Consider the following 13,575-nt stretch of genomic DNA (forward strand, 5'->3'; position numbering starts at 1 on the left):
GTGGTTCAGCTGTCTCTAAAATCTCTGCTGCTTCTCAGCTGTCTTCATGGTGGCAGGAAGAAGCCAGCTGAATGGAAGGTCTTCTGTTGGCTTATTTAAGATTGGGGAAAGGGACTGAAGACCCAGAGCTTGCAATCCCAGTCCTCTGTACCCTTCTTATTTTTAACTGCCTGGCACTAAGCCTGAGCCTCTGATGCCAGACAGGTACACCCTGTGGCCAGCCCTCCCCAGGCTCTTATTTGCTGAGACCAGAATGAATAGCTTTCCAAGTCCTGTGGACCACAGAACAACCTTTCCATCTTTTAAATTATATGTCAAAACTTGTCTCCTCTGGGAACCTCTTCCTGAATCACTCTAAATTCATAAATCCTACCACCATGCCTATCACACACACACCATGCATTTGTTGACATATCAGGGTGATATATAGTAGAAAAGGCACCAGACCAGAAGTCCCAAACCAGGGATTTATTCCAACTCTGTCAATAAATAATTGTGATCTTGGGCAAATCACTACATTTCACATGCCTCAGTTTACTGATCTCTAAGGTTTAACTTATTACTGGGTGAGGCCACTTTTGGGCCTATCATTCTATGAACGTAATGTAGGATTATATATGTGTACAACTTAAATCGAGCACATTCACAGCTGCTTCATGCCACGTACAAGCTACCACAGTTCCGGAGATAGAGTCTGTCTTCGTTCCGCTCTGACGTGCAGAGCTGCTGGGGAACTTTCTCCCAAGACTTAGTGAAACCCTATTTGTAAAATAAACCAAAACAAAACCACCAAACATTTAAAAAAATCATATTTCAAAAAAAGTGTTTCTGACAGGATTGTAGGAACTAATTTAAATGTAGGATCTAAAGCTGATTTTAAAAATAGAAATTTCTTCACATACACACACACACACACACATTATACACATACAAATCAACCGTATGCATTAATTTGTTTGATCTTCAGGTGTCTGGCAAGCTGCAAAAGCTATCCTTATTAGTAAAATTGTATTATTCAATAATAAAAACTTTATTTGTTGGTTTACAAACAATATGAAATTATACCACTTAACACCCTCTGAGTGTCTGCCTCCTTCACTTGGTGTATTAACAATATTGCAGGAGGACAGGTCCCCAGATGACCCTTGCTGACCCAGCTCTTCCTCTTTTTCTTGGCAATTCTCAGGCAGAGTGTACCAAGAATGCAATATCCTGAGATAAGGAGGAACCGTCCTTATCCCTCCTAGAGTAGGATGTCTTGCAATACTTTAGCTCAGTGATCCAGGTGGCACCCGGGATAAAAACCCAGAAAGGAGCACTTTCGGGAGCCCTCAGCTGTCCTGCAAAGTGGGGCGTGTGCAGACAAGATTCCACCTTCCCAGGGGTGCTTTCCTGAGCCTTGGGGGAATGGCTCACCATAGATCCTAGGCTTTGGTTGCTTCTTGCTGCCTATCTGTGAATACAAGTTGAGCATCTCAAATCCAAAAATCCAAACTCCAAAATGCTCCAAAATCCAAAACTTTTGGAGCAGTGACAAGACACTCAAAGGAAATGCTCACTAGAGCATTTTGGAGTTTGAACTTTCAGATTTGGGATGCTCAACTGGTAAGTACTATGTAAATATATAAAAAAAAATCCAGAATCCAAAGCACTTCTGGTTCCAAGCACTTCAGCCAAGGAGTACTCACCCTGTAATAAAGTTATTTTGCCCATCTTGTTGTGTGGGAATTCTGTCTCACCAGATTCATACTCTGGCAGCCAAGTTTGTGCAAAACCTCCTGTCAGAGCTAGGAACTTATGCAGAAACTGGTTAGGTGTTTAGAGTTCTCCCCCAGGAGTGATAACCAGAGCACGGTGCCCTCCTTCCAGGGATTAATGGTATTTCTTTTCTTTCCTTTTTTTTTTTTTTTTTTTTTTTTTTTGAGACAGAGTCTCGCTGTGTTGCCCAGGATGGAATGCTGTGGTGCAGTCTCGGCTCACTGCAACCTCTGCCTCCCGGGTTCAAGCGATTCTCCTGTCTCAGCCTCCCAAGTAGCTGGGACTACAGGTGCATGCCACCACGCCTGGCTACTTTTTGCATTTTTAGTAGAGATGGGATTTCATCATGTTGGCCAGGCTGGTCTGGAACTCCTGACCTCAAGTGATATGCCTGCCTTGGCCTCCCAAAGTGCTGGGATTACAGGCATGAACCACCATGCCTGGCCACGTGCATGGTATTTCTGCTGAACAGATAACAATCTTCATGAGGAAGTCTTCAATATCACCAGGATGTGTCGATTTTTTTTACTTAAAAATTATTTGGAATATGATTGAAAGGATAGAGACAGGCAACAAATGTTGATTAAGCACCTGCTGTCTGTCAGGCACTGTTCTGGAAAAAAAAGAGTCCTGGAATAAAGGAATTTGGGATACATGGATCAAATTAAAATAGTGTTAGTCCTGTTAAGAATGCCCATGTAACCTTGGTATCACCTTGAAGCAACTGGCCAGACCAGGCTCTGACTCCCAGTCCAAATAGCAGGGGTGAAAGGGCCATCTCTCTTCATGCTCTGTTGTTTCCTGATTTTCAACTGGCTGCTTGCACAAGGACATTGCCTTAAAGTGCCGACAGTCCTTCACTTCCCAGCTACCAAGTGGATGCTTTCCTCGCATGGCAACACAGCCACCACTGTAGCCTGAAAGCAGAAAACAAGCACTTTTAATACCAGACAACTAAAACGTTTTGTGCTCAGAAGACTGCTCTTTAGAGTGTTGAATAATTGACATCTCATAATTAAGCACCCAGACAGGAACAATCAAGATGAAAACGAACGTCTTATTGACCTGATTATGTCATTTCTCTTCATCTCTGGAGAAAATAATGGAAGATGGGAAAGAGAGAAAAGAGAGTGTGAAGGCTGAAATTTGGACCTTGTCTGCTTTGTGCTCAGATGGCAAATGATGAAGAATTAGGAGCTATTCCTACCTGGAACCAAAATATCCCCCATATTTCAATATTATACTTCGAAATCCCACTGTGAAAAATCAACAATGAAAAGTGCATAGTGCTCATCCTCTAACAACTGGATTCAACAGGGGGAAATATGTGAATAACAGATTCAAGGTAGACCATAAAGTATACAACAGAAAACCAAACTGTAAACCTTGGAAGAATGAAGAGAATGAGATGAATTCTCTAAATGAGGTAAAGATCTAGGGGCAGGGACAAGGCAGACATCAGAGAAAAGGAAGAGAGAAACAGAATTAGAGAGAGAGAGAGGCTTTTGTATGAAAAGCAAAGTACAGAGATTTTGCCTCCCACCTTCATAGTATATGTGAGATATTGGGAAATGTGATATAATAGTCACGGACAAAACTCCACTTTTTTCTTTGTGTATGCTTGAACATTTTAGAAGGTAAAATGTGTTTTTCCACAGAAACAATGTATAAATTAAGATTCTTAAGTTTGTCAGCAAAATCTATACAACTCATATGACAGCAAAAACAAAACAAAACAAAACAAAAACAAAAACAACACTTCAAATTTCAGTGAAGAATAGTAGAAAGCAATTCTATTCCAAAAATAAGATTAAAATGAGTAAGAATGAGCTTGTTTTTTCTCGAATCCTGGGTGGTCATTTAATTAACTAAATTCACATTCATCAACAACAATAAAAAATTGTACATCTGCAATGTGCTCAGCGAGGTTGTATAATTAGCTGCTTGAAACAAAAGGATGAAGCAAAGCAAACCAAAAACCAATTCTTAGTTTAGTGTGAGATACAGACACATAAACAAGCAATTGTAATAAATATAATGTGTAAAGTGCCATAGTAAAAGGTGTGTTCGAAGTTCTGGAGGAGACATCAGAAGGGGTGATGGAGCCTCACCAGAGATGTCAGTAAAACATTTGTAGGAAGTGACATGTGAGCTGAATTTTGAAGGATGAAAAGGAGACATGAGTTTTCAAGGCATGCTTGTAAAAAGAGAGTGATTATAGACGAAGCATCTGAAGACTTGCGATGATTCTGTACCTGAAGGCTCTTTAAAAAATGTCGTCACTTGCTACTTGATATTTATCTTGCTTAATTTCCCTTCAGAAGTAATGGCTTCAATGTTTTCAGATACTGAGTAACTGGCATTGTGCTTGTCATCTATGTTCTGATTGTTTTATGCTCATGGAAAGACAAAAGAGAGGGAAAATGAAGAGTGCAAGTGAGAAGAAAGAAGACAAAGGAAGACATAGAGCATCTCTTTAGGAATGGAATCATTTGCTAAAGAATGAGTGTATTGAGTGTTTGTGTCTTCAACAGTCCTGGCTGCACAAGTGTGTTAGGCACCAGCATCACCATGGCAAGGCGATTCTGATCTGGAAGAACTCCCTGGGCCTGTGTGATGAATCAGAGAGCCTCAAAGGTAAAAACTGCCAGTGGTAAAAGAGGAAACACGCTATGTCTCATATAGAAGAAAAGGAAGTCAAGGAAGAGTTGGTGCATCCAAAGTCCATCAGATGGCTCTACTGGCCGAGAACAGCTAGCTGGTGTTATAGATGCAAGGTTGTGGGCAGGCAAGGGGGAGAGATTATAGTATGTAACTGCCCCTGCCATTAGTGGAGCTTTGAAGGCCTGTTGAGTAACTTCAGAATGCAGCTCACAGTCCAGCTGGATCATGAACAATAGAGGAGATGCTGCATGCTCTGTGCAATAAAACCGAACCGGAGAAATCCATGTGGAAGCCCCGAATACAATATATTTGTGGAGCTGCTCTAGTTGAAAGAGGAGGGAACACACACATTCCTGCTCCGTTCCCCCATCCTTTGAGGGGCCCCAGTGGAACCTCCAGAAACTGCACAGCACAGGTAGGAAACCTCGTGGGGGGACTTGGAGCGTGAAGTTTGGGGTTCTAGTCCCAGTACAAATCTTTAGTAACTGGAAACTTGAGGATGTGAATTAATCACAATAGGCCTTGTCTAAAATATGTGAATAATAATTCCTTTTCTTCTCATGGGTTTTCATGAAGATCAAATGAAATAATGAATTGAAAAGCACTCTATAAAATATGATGAGCTAAATATACCCCTGCAGTGTTGTTATTATGCTTATGGCCATTTTCATTACAAAAACCAGGATTTTGTGGCATGAATTCTGCCTGTATGTTCATAGAATTTTTCAAAAGTTTGAATCAGCAAGTTTGAAATGTAATATACTTTTTTGTTGGTCTTGCATTTTGTCTCACTTTCCCACATCAGACAATGATTAAATAGCTTTGGTTTTAGATGCTATAAGATATTCGACTCATCTTCATTAGTGAAGAAGGAGATGTTTGTGAACCACTATGAAGATGAAAAGTGCTGCAGGAGTGGTATTGGTATTCTAAAGTGGTTAACTTAATGGAACATTTGACCCAAATTTTAGAGTCTCAGCCCCAAAGAAGAAGTAAAGTGGTATAATAAAGGGAGACCAGGCTAAGGGAGAGATAAACTAAATTTATAAGCCTATATTGTGGAGATGCTTGCAAAGCCAAATAATAAGGGTAAGGGTGTGGGAAAGAGCAGAGGCGAATTTTCTTTCAGAGAAATTGTTCTTAAATTTGATAACTCACTTCCCACCGGGGAAGAAAAATGATTATTCTCAGTGGTGAATCTCACATTTTGACAGATTCTCCTTACCTGCCATACCCTCACCCCACTCACTCTCTCCTGCCAACATGAATGGGGAGACTTTCTGTCAATTAAGAAATTCTAATTCACCAAGTTATCTAACTATGCAAAATTAAGTGAGCTGGGAAAACCGCCACTGTCCACCTCTCTGTTCAGATATCTAAAAACAAACCCATTGACCAAACCTTTTTTTTTTTTTTTTTTTTTTTTTTGAGACGGAGTCTCGCTCTGTCGCCCAGGCTGGAGTGCAGTGGCCGGATCTCAGCTCACTGCAAGCTCCGCCTCCCGGGTTCACGCCATTCTCCTGCCTCAGCCTCCCGAGTAGCTGGGACTACAGGCGCCCGCCACCTCGCCCGGCTAGTTTTTTGTATTTTTTTAGTAGAGATGGGGTTTCACCGTGTTAGCCAGGATAGTCTCGATCTCCTGACCTCGTGATCCGCCCGTCTCAGCCTCCCAAAGTGCTGGGATTACAGGCTTGAGCCACCGCGCCCGGCCTGACCAAACCTTTTTGTGCTGGCTTTTCAGTGCCTCTAGACAATTATTTCACTTGAGTCTGCCTACTTATTTTCCAGTTCCCTGCAACAACCCTTTACATCCTCATCTCTCAAGTCCTCTACCCTCTCACCTTCCCTCTCTCTCCTTCTCTCCTCTAACAGAGGAAAGTGAAGCTCTTTGGGTAGGCTAGGCAAGTTTCCTACAATGCTGTGTATCTGCCAGGCACTGTGCTAGGCAATTTATATGGTCTTTTCCCTGTTTAACTTCAGAAACTCTTTGAGACAGGCATTAGTGCCTGATTGTGCAGATGGAAAAATTAGGGCACAGAGGCTTAGTAACTTGCCAAAGGCCGCAAACGTAGTGGGCTTGCTCCGGGATTTGAAACCAGATTTATTTGGGTCTACTGTGAGACAGTATCAAGGTACAGAGTGAGTGGGTGGGCATTCGATAAGCAGTTGAATAAATGAATGAATGAGTTCCCCTAAAATTATGCTCCTGTCCCATGGAACTCTCTCGCATTCCCCTGATCCTGTTTCTCTCCTGTGTGTGGCCACAGCATTTCCTTGAAGATCTACTGTCACATTTTTACTTTGCATGACAGTTACTTACATGATTATGAGGAGATACGTCAGTGTTCTAAGGGCTTCTCAGAAATTAGACTGGGTTTATCCTTATTTATGTGGTGGCTCGTTTCAGAGCTTTGATGAGCCTTAAAATGGATTGGCCTACTGATGGGACAGGCTTCTTACTACTCCTCACTATGTGCAGGGCACTTTCAAGAAAATAAACCTGACTTGCTCTATTGGGATCTTATTTTCCTTGTCACTTGCAGATTTCCATGGGCTGGGAACAATCAGGGTGAACATGCCCCAGAGTCATCCCACAGGAATGGAACACGCCAGGGGTATCTAGGTCTAGAAACAAAACATTTTTCACAGAGCCTGAGTTATGGATGGCTGCAAAGGACTGATCGAAAGTGTTTATTTTTCTCAATACAGACACCTATGAGCCTCTAATATAACTTGGAAAAGTGTTTTTGAATGTCTTAACAAGTATAGACTCATCTATTTTCTTTCAACATAGAGCAACCTCCACTTATATTGAATCTTGAATCTAGGTACAAAGTACATTTAGTTTCTCCTTGAATGAGAAGCTAATTTATCATCTTTCCATTTAATCAGTGGCAATAATTAGTATGGATGAAAACCATTTTTCCTGTTTCACCTGAATATTTCATTTCTCTTGAAATACCAACTGTCATAGAGAGCCTTTGTTGTCGCTTTTTACTAAAAATAACAGGATTTTCTGGTGTTTTAAGAATGGAAAATTTGGCATGAAAGAAAGGAAATACAGTTAAAATATAGGTTAATTAACTTTGTAGTCCTGAATTCAAATTGCAAGTATGAATTTGAACTCAAAAAGTGTTTAATCTTACACACACACGCACACAAACACACACTTCCTAGATCTGTCCACTGAAATGGCCTAGAAACAATAACAAACCACAAACAACGAGAACCCATAAGCCCAGTCTGTGATGCTGAAATAATATCATTTCCCATCAAAAGAAACCAGGGTTCCTTGATGCAATGGATGCTTCTAGGTCTGCAGCAGAAATTTATATCTGTCATATCAGATAGCACGGACACTATCAAAGACTACTAGGATCACATCAGAAGGATTCAGAAGATATTCCTTGAAGAGATTCCCATCACAAAGATGGGGCATTTGAGCATTAAAAAGGATAATTCCAACGGACTAAAACATATCAACTATGTTTAAAACCCTTACTTCATAGTAATGCTAAAAAAAGAAAAACACCTCTAATGGGTCACGGATGAAGGATGCTAATGAAGAAATAATTATTTTGAAAGCTAGTAAAGGGAAATAACTAAGCATTTGTTCTGTGTTTCCTATAAAAATTGTACCATGGGGTAACAAAAAATTGATTGAAAGGAATTACCTCTTTATAGGACTATCCCAGCTATAAATGAAGAAACCCCTAATGAGTCAATGGATTTAAGAATTGACCATCAAAGGCTGCTAATATCACAAAAAGAGAAAAAAATTGGACATTATGTGCCTCCAGACAGAGCACACAACTACCTATGAAACCATCTTTCAAAAAAAAAAAAATCTGATTTTGGTCAATCCTTTCATTCTTTTTAAAAATAAAAATGCCTATTTTATGAAAAAGAAAATAGAGTAACACATTAAACAATGTGATGTGAATACAATCAACAAACTGCAGGAAAATTTATAAGACAAAGCACATTTGCATTAACAAATAAAGGCAGGGGTGGAAATTGGGGAGGGGCGGGAAACACAGAGATGAAAACAGACTTTAGGAGATCTATCAACCAATTACAATGTGTGAACCTTCTTTGGATCTTGATTCAAACTAGCTGTAAAATACATTACGTAATATTTATGAGCCATTTAGAAATTTGAGCGTTAACTGAAGATTTATAATGATAGGCAATTATAGTTAATTACTTTAAGGGGTGATAATTGTATTATTAGGTCTTTTAAAAAGAAGTCTCTATTTTTTGGAAATAATGCTGAAATATTTATGGATGAAACAATATGATGTTGAGGATTTGCTATGAAAAAATATGGGAAAGGGGTGAGGGTACAGATGGAAGAAGATTGGTCATGAATTGATAATTGCTGATGCTTGGTGGTTCTACTACTGGTAGATACCATCTGGTGGTAATACTATTTGGTGAACATAACACTAAGTTGAAAAAAAAATGACAGAAAGGTGATTCCCTTCTGATTTGCTTTTATGCAAGTGAAATGCATGACAGGAATGATAGGAAGGATGAGAGGGACTTTGGGGGTTCTGATGTGTTCATGGAGGTTCGTCAATTGTAGCAAATATACACTGTGGTGTGGGATGTGGGGTGGGTGAATATTTTGCTGGTATGACATAGAGACAGAGTCCTGGATGAGTTTACAAAAAGCTATAGGCTTCCTGTTCAGTGGTCAATTCATGTAGTTAGTCTTTGCTGGATTAAGATTCTGACGTGGGGACGAAGCTAATGGATTATTTTGTGACAGGCAGGAAAGAAAAGGTGATTTAGGCAGTGTTTCTGCAAGTTGCAATTTAAAAGAAAAAGGGAAACACAGAAGCTTTTATATTGCTATTTTCTTCAAAAAGATTTACATTTTCATCTTATTCAGAGACAATTTACTCAGTGTCAATCAGCTTGAACAGCCAAACTGAACATCATGGCATTATTTTTGCTTTAGGGAAAAGAGAAAAAGAGTAGTGCCACTCAAATAAATTACAGCAGAAACTTATGAATGACAAGAAGCTCTGCTTCAATTCCAGATTTCCGACATCTAAATATGCCCCCAAGAAACTTAATATTAAAAACCAAAGATTTTCTCTACTCAAAATGTATTAATTTATTTTGACAGGTATAGACATTCCTAACAAAATTCCTAAGTGTATAGAAATGATACCTAAACTTTTATTTTTTTGCAGTATAGTGTGACATGGAAGTTTATTACTCTCTTTATTTTAATAATATTCATAGATTTGTAGAACAAGGTCTTTCTGTTGAGCGAATTATGATGTTACTTGTTTGGAGCTATGGAAAGTCACCAGTTTCCATACAAATTTCCTAAACTGATGTTTATATACAAAAAACTAATTTGTCTTCATTTCACTTTGCATGCATCTTTCAAAAGTATAATTTTAAAAAATAGTAACAGAAAGTTTTAGGTTGACAGCAAAATTGAATGCAAAATACAGAGAGTGCCCCTCTAACACCACTGCCCTCCAATCTCCTTCACTATAGACATCCCACACCACAGTGGTGCATTTATTACCACTGATGAACTTACACGGACACATCACAACCACCCAAAGTCCCTCTCATCCCTTGCGCCATCTCTGTCACTCATTTCACTTGTATAAAAGCAACTCTATCATCTATCATCTATCTATCTCACCTATGACTGAATATATTGCTGCTATTACTTTAAACATACTATTATTTGTTGGATCAATTAAGAATAAGAAAAATAGAAGTTTTTATTTTACCTTCATTTATTCTCTGATGCTCCTTCTTTCTTTACATAGATCTGAGCTTCTATATCATTTTTCTTCTCTCTGAAGAATTTCTTTGAATATTTCTTGCAAGGTAGGTCTACTAGCAACAAATTTCCCGAATTTTTGTTTGTCTGATAAAAATCAGATAAAATCTGATAAAAATTCTCCTTCATTTTTAAAGGATAATTTCACAGAGTATAGAATCCTAAGTTGGAGGGTTTTTTTTCTCTTAACACTTTAAATATTTCATGCTACTTTCTTCTTGCTTCGATGATTTCTGAAGAGCAGTCAGATATAATTCTTATCTTTGCTCCTCCAGAGGTAAGGTGTTTTTTCCCCTCTGGCTTCTTTCAAGATTTTGTCTTTATTTTTTATTTTCTGAAGTTCGAATACAGTATGTCTACATGTAGTTTTTCGTGTGTTTATCTTGGTTGGTGTTCTCAGAGTTTCCTGGATCTGTGGTTTGGTGTCTGATATTAACTTGGGGGAAATTCTCAGTTATTATTGCTTCAAATATTGCTTCTTTTCCTTTATTTCTTTCTTTTCCTTCTGATATTCCCATTACACAGTTTGTAGTTGTCCCACAGTTCTTGAATATTCTGTTCTGTTTCAGTCTTTTTCCTCTTTGTTTTTCAGTTTCAGAAGTTTGTATTATCATATACTCAAACTCAGAGATTCTTTTCTCATGTGTGTTCAGTCTACTATAAACTCATCAAAAGCATTCTTCATTTCTGTGATGGTGTTTTGATCTGTAGCATTTCTTTTTTTTGTTTGTTTTTTTGTTTTTTCTTAGACTCTCCACCTCTCTGCTTACAGGATCCAGCTGTTCTTGCATGTTGTCTACTTTTCCCATTAAAGCCCTTAGCATATTAATCAAATTTTAAAAAATTGCTTGTCTGGTAATTTCAACATCCCTGTCATAGCTGACTGGCTCTGATGCTTGTTCAGTCTCTTCAAACTATGTTTCTTGCCTTTTAGTATGTCTTGTAATATTTTTGTTGAAAAGTGGATGTAATATACTGGGTAAAAGAAACTGCAGTAAACAGGCCTTTGCGATGGAATGGTAAGGTGTGAGAGGAGGGGAAGTGTTCTACAATTTTACCATTAGGTTTCAGCCTTTTGGTGAGCCTGTGTTCCTGGACTGTGCCCTTGACCAGCGAATGCTTCTCAGTTATTTTTCCCTGCTTGGTGGGACAGGATGGCTAGAGAGCTGGAGCGGGGTATTTCCTTTCCATCACGTGAAAGGATAGAGCTGGCTGGAGTTGTAGATTTCCCTTCCTCCAGATGAGTCAGGCTCTGATAAAACTCCAGCAGCAGTCTGACAAAACAGCCTCTCCTGAGGTGGGGCCTTGTTAGGAACGGAATGCTTTGCTATATTTCAAAATGGTTCCTTTTCCTCTCCCTCTGCTGGAAGCATTAGGGAATTTTTTCTCTGATATTTCACTGTGATAACCTGATAGATTACCTGGAACTAGAACTCACAAAAGTGTGGGGGTCCCCTATGACTGGGTCACCCGGGAGAACCCTCAGAGTGTCTGTGCTGAGCCTCCAGCAATTTTATCAATGACGGTTCAGATGTTCCTCTCCCAGCACAGGTTCCTCTGGAGGTTTCTGCTGACGGGTTTCCGATCCAGGAAGTTGTGATTCTCTGTATCTTTGTATTTTTCCAGTTTTGGGTGGCGGTGGTTTGCCTTGTGATGGGTCTAAGAAGAGTTGTTGATTTTTCAGTTTGTTCAGCTCTTTACTCATTAGGATGGTGTAACTTCTAAACTTAAGTCTTCAAAACTACAGGGTTTTAAACCATGTATTTAACAGAGAGAATGTAAACTGACTTTCTTTGATCTCTCTCTTTTTTCTTTCTTCTAATTTCAGGAGGTCTAAAGGAATTTTTAAAAAAACATTTAACACTAGCTTATAAGTGTTGGGGAAATGTGTGTGTAGGCCACAGTCATACCTTCCTTTAAAGCTCTGTGGTTTCCCAGGGTGCTCACATTGGTGACTGGTCCAGCACAGAATAGGTCCTGCATCTTAGAATGTATGGGTGAGGAACCCTAATAGATTAGCAATGTCACTGTCTGTAGCTTTAGGTAAAATTCTGCAAACTATTTCTCTGCAATAAGAAAGGCTAATATTTATTAATTATTTACAATGCAGTAGCAACTATGTAATATTTCTTTTAATCCTCACAACAATCCTGTAAGGTAGATACTATTACTGTCCTTATTTTAAATAAGAGGAAACTGAGATATGGAGAGATTAAGTAATTTCTCTGAGATCATAATGCTGGAATTTGAACTTTAGTTCAACTCAATAGCGGGTAGGTACTCTTTATGCATATGTTATCCTGCAGTGCAGTCTCTTATATCTATTTATATCACCTTACTTAACACCCTCAATGAAGAACACTTCTGATCTTAATATTTTTTGATCCAAAACCTCTAGTGGCTTCCTATACCTAGATAAGAAGTGAAAACTCTTTAGCTTGTAATATTAGGCTGTGGTTTCAATATCTTACTCTGGCCTTATCTTTTACAACTCTTTTGCATATATCTTAATCTCTAATTACACAGTGCTCCTAAAATTTCTCAGAGTTGCCCCATATATTTGCTTCTGCTGAGAAAATTCTTTTTACTTCTTTAACCACTAAATCCTACTATATTTCAGACATTTTCAATCCCAGGTGAAAGGCCACTTCCTCTTGAACTTTTATGGTAACTTCAATAAATCCTCCCTTCATTTAACTGTTAGAATACTTTATTTTATACTTCTTACAGCACTCACCACATATTTTCCTGTTGCCATGGTTTGAACGTAATATATCCCTCCAAAATTCATATGTGATAGTATTAAGAGGCAGGGCCTTCTGGGAAGTAATAAAGTCATGAGTGCTCCATCCCATGAATGGGATTAGTGCTTTTATAAAAGAGGCTGAGGGGGTGTCCTACTCTCGTTTTGCTGTTTTGCCCTTCCACCATGTGAGGGCGCTGCAAGAAGGCCTTCAGCAGACACCAAATCTGCTAGCACCTTAATCTTGGACTTCCCAGCCTCTAGAACTGTGAGAAATAAATTTGTGTTATTTATAAATTACCCAATATGTGATACTTTGTTATAGCAGCAGGAATGACTAAGACTCTATATACGAGTTATTTATTGTATTTGCTATCACCACTCCCAGATTATAGCAACATGAAGGCATGCACATTAGGTAATTTTTAAATCTCCCTTGTCATACAAACGCCCTATAAAGCTCATTAAATGAATGGCTTTAATTATGCAGTAGGGTTATAGAAAGAAAATTTTTTTAAAAAAACACAGAGGGAGACATCTCAAAGATTGAGCAGTAGACTGAATACATGTGTTTCTCTCTTCTCCATCCTAA

The 13,575-nt window shown here is 38.9% G+C and overlaps 1 protein-coding gene across 5 annotated transcripts in view; it reads right to left on the minus strand.

Annotated features, from left to right (window-relative positions):
- The window catches only part of LOC105493180 (phospholipase A2 receptor 1), a 127,864-nt gene that overhangs the window by 51,734 nt on the left and 62,555 nt on the right, over window positions 1-13,575 (minus strand). For all 5 annotated transcript variants that reach the window (XR_011609804.1, XM_011760660.2, XM_011760659.2 and 2 more), the window contains exon 12: window positions 2,473-2,675. Coding sequence is in view for 4 of the 5 variants with exons in the window: in XM_011760660.2 (XP_011758962.2) it covers window positions 2,473-2,675 (203 nt within the window). In the remaining variant the exon portion in view is untranslated. The remainder of the gene's footprint in view (window positions 1-2,472; window positions 2,676-13,575) is intronic.

This window comes from Macaca nemestrina, chromosome 11 (genome assembly GCF_043159975.1).
Source record: "Macaca nemestrina isolate mMacNem1 chromosome 11, mMacNem.hap1, whole genome shotgun sequence".
In the NCBI taxonomy this organism is placed as follows: domain Eukaryota; kingdom Metazoa; phylum Chordata; class Mammalia; order Primates; family Cercopithecidae; genus Macaca; species Macaca nemestrina.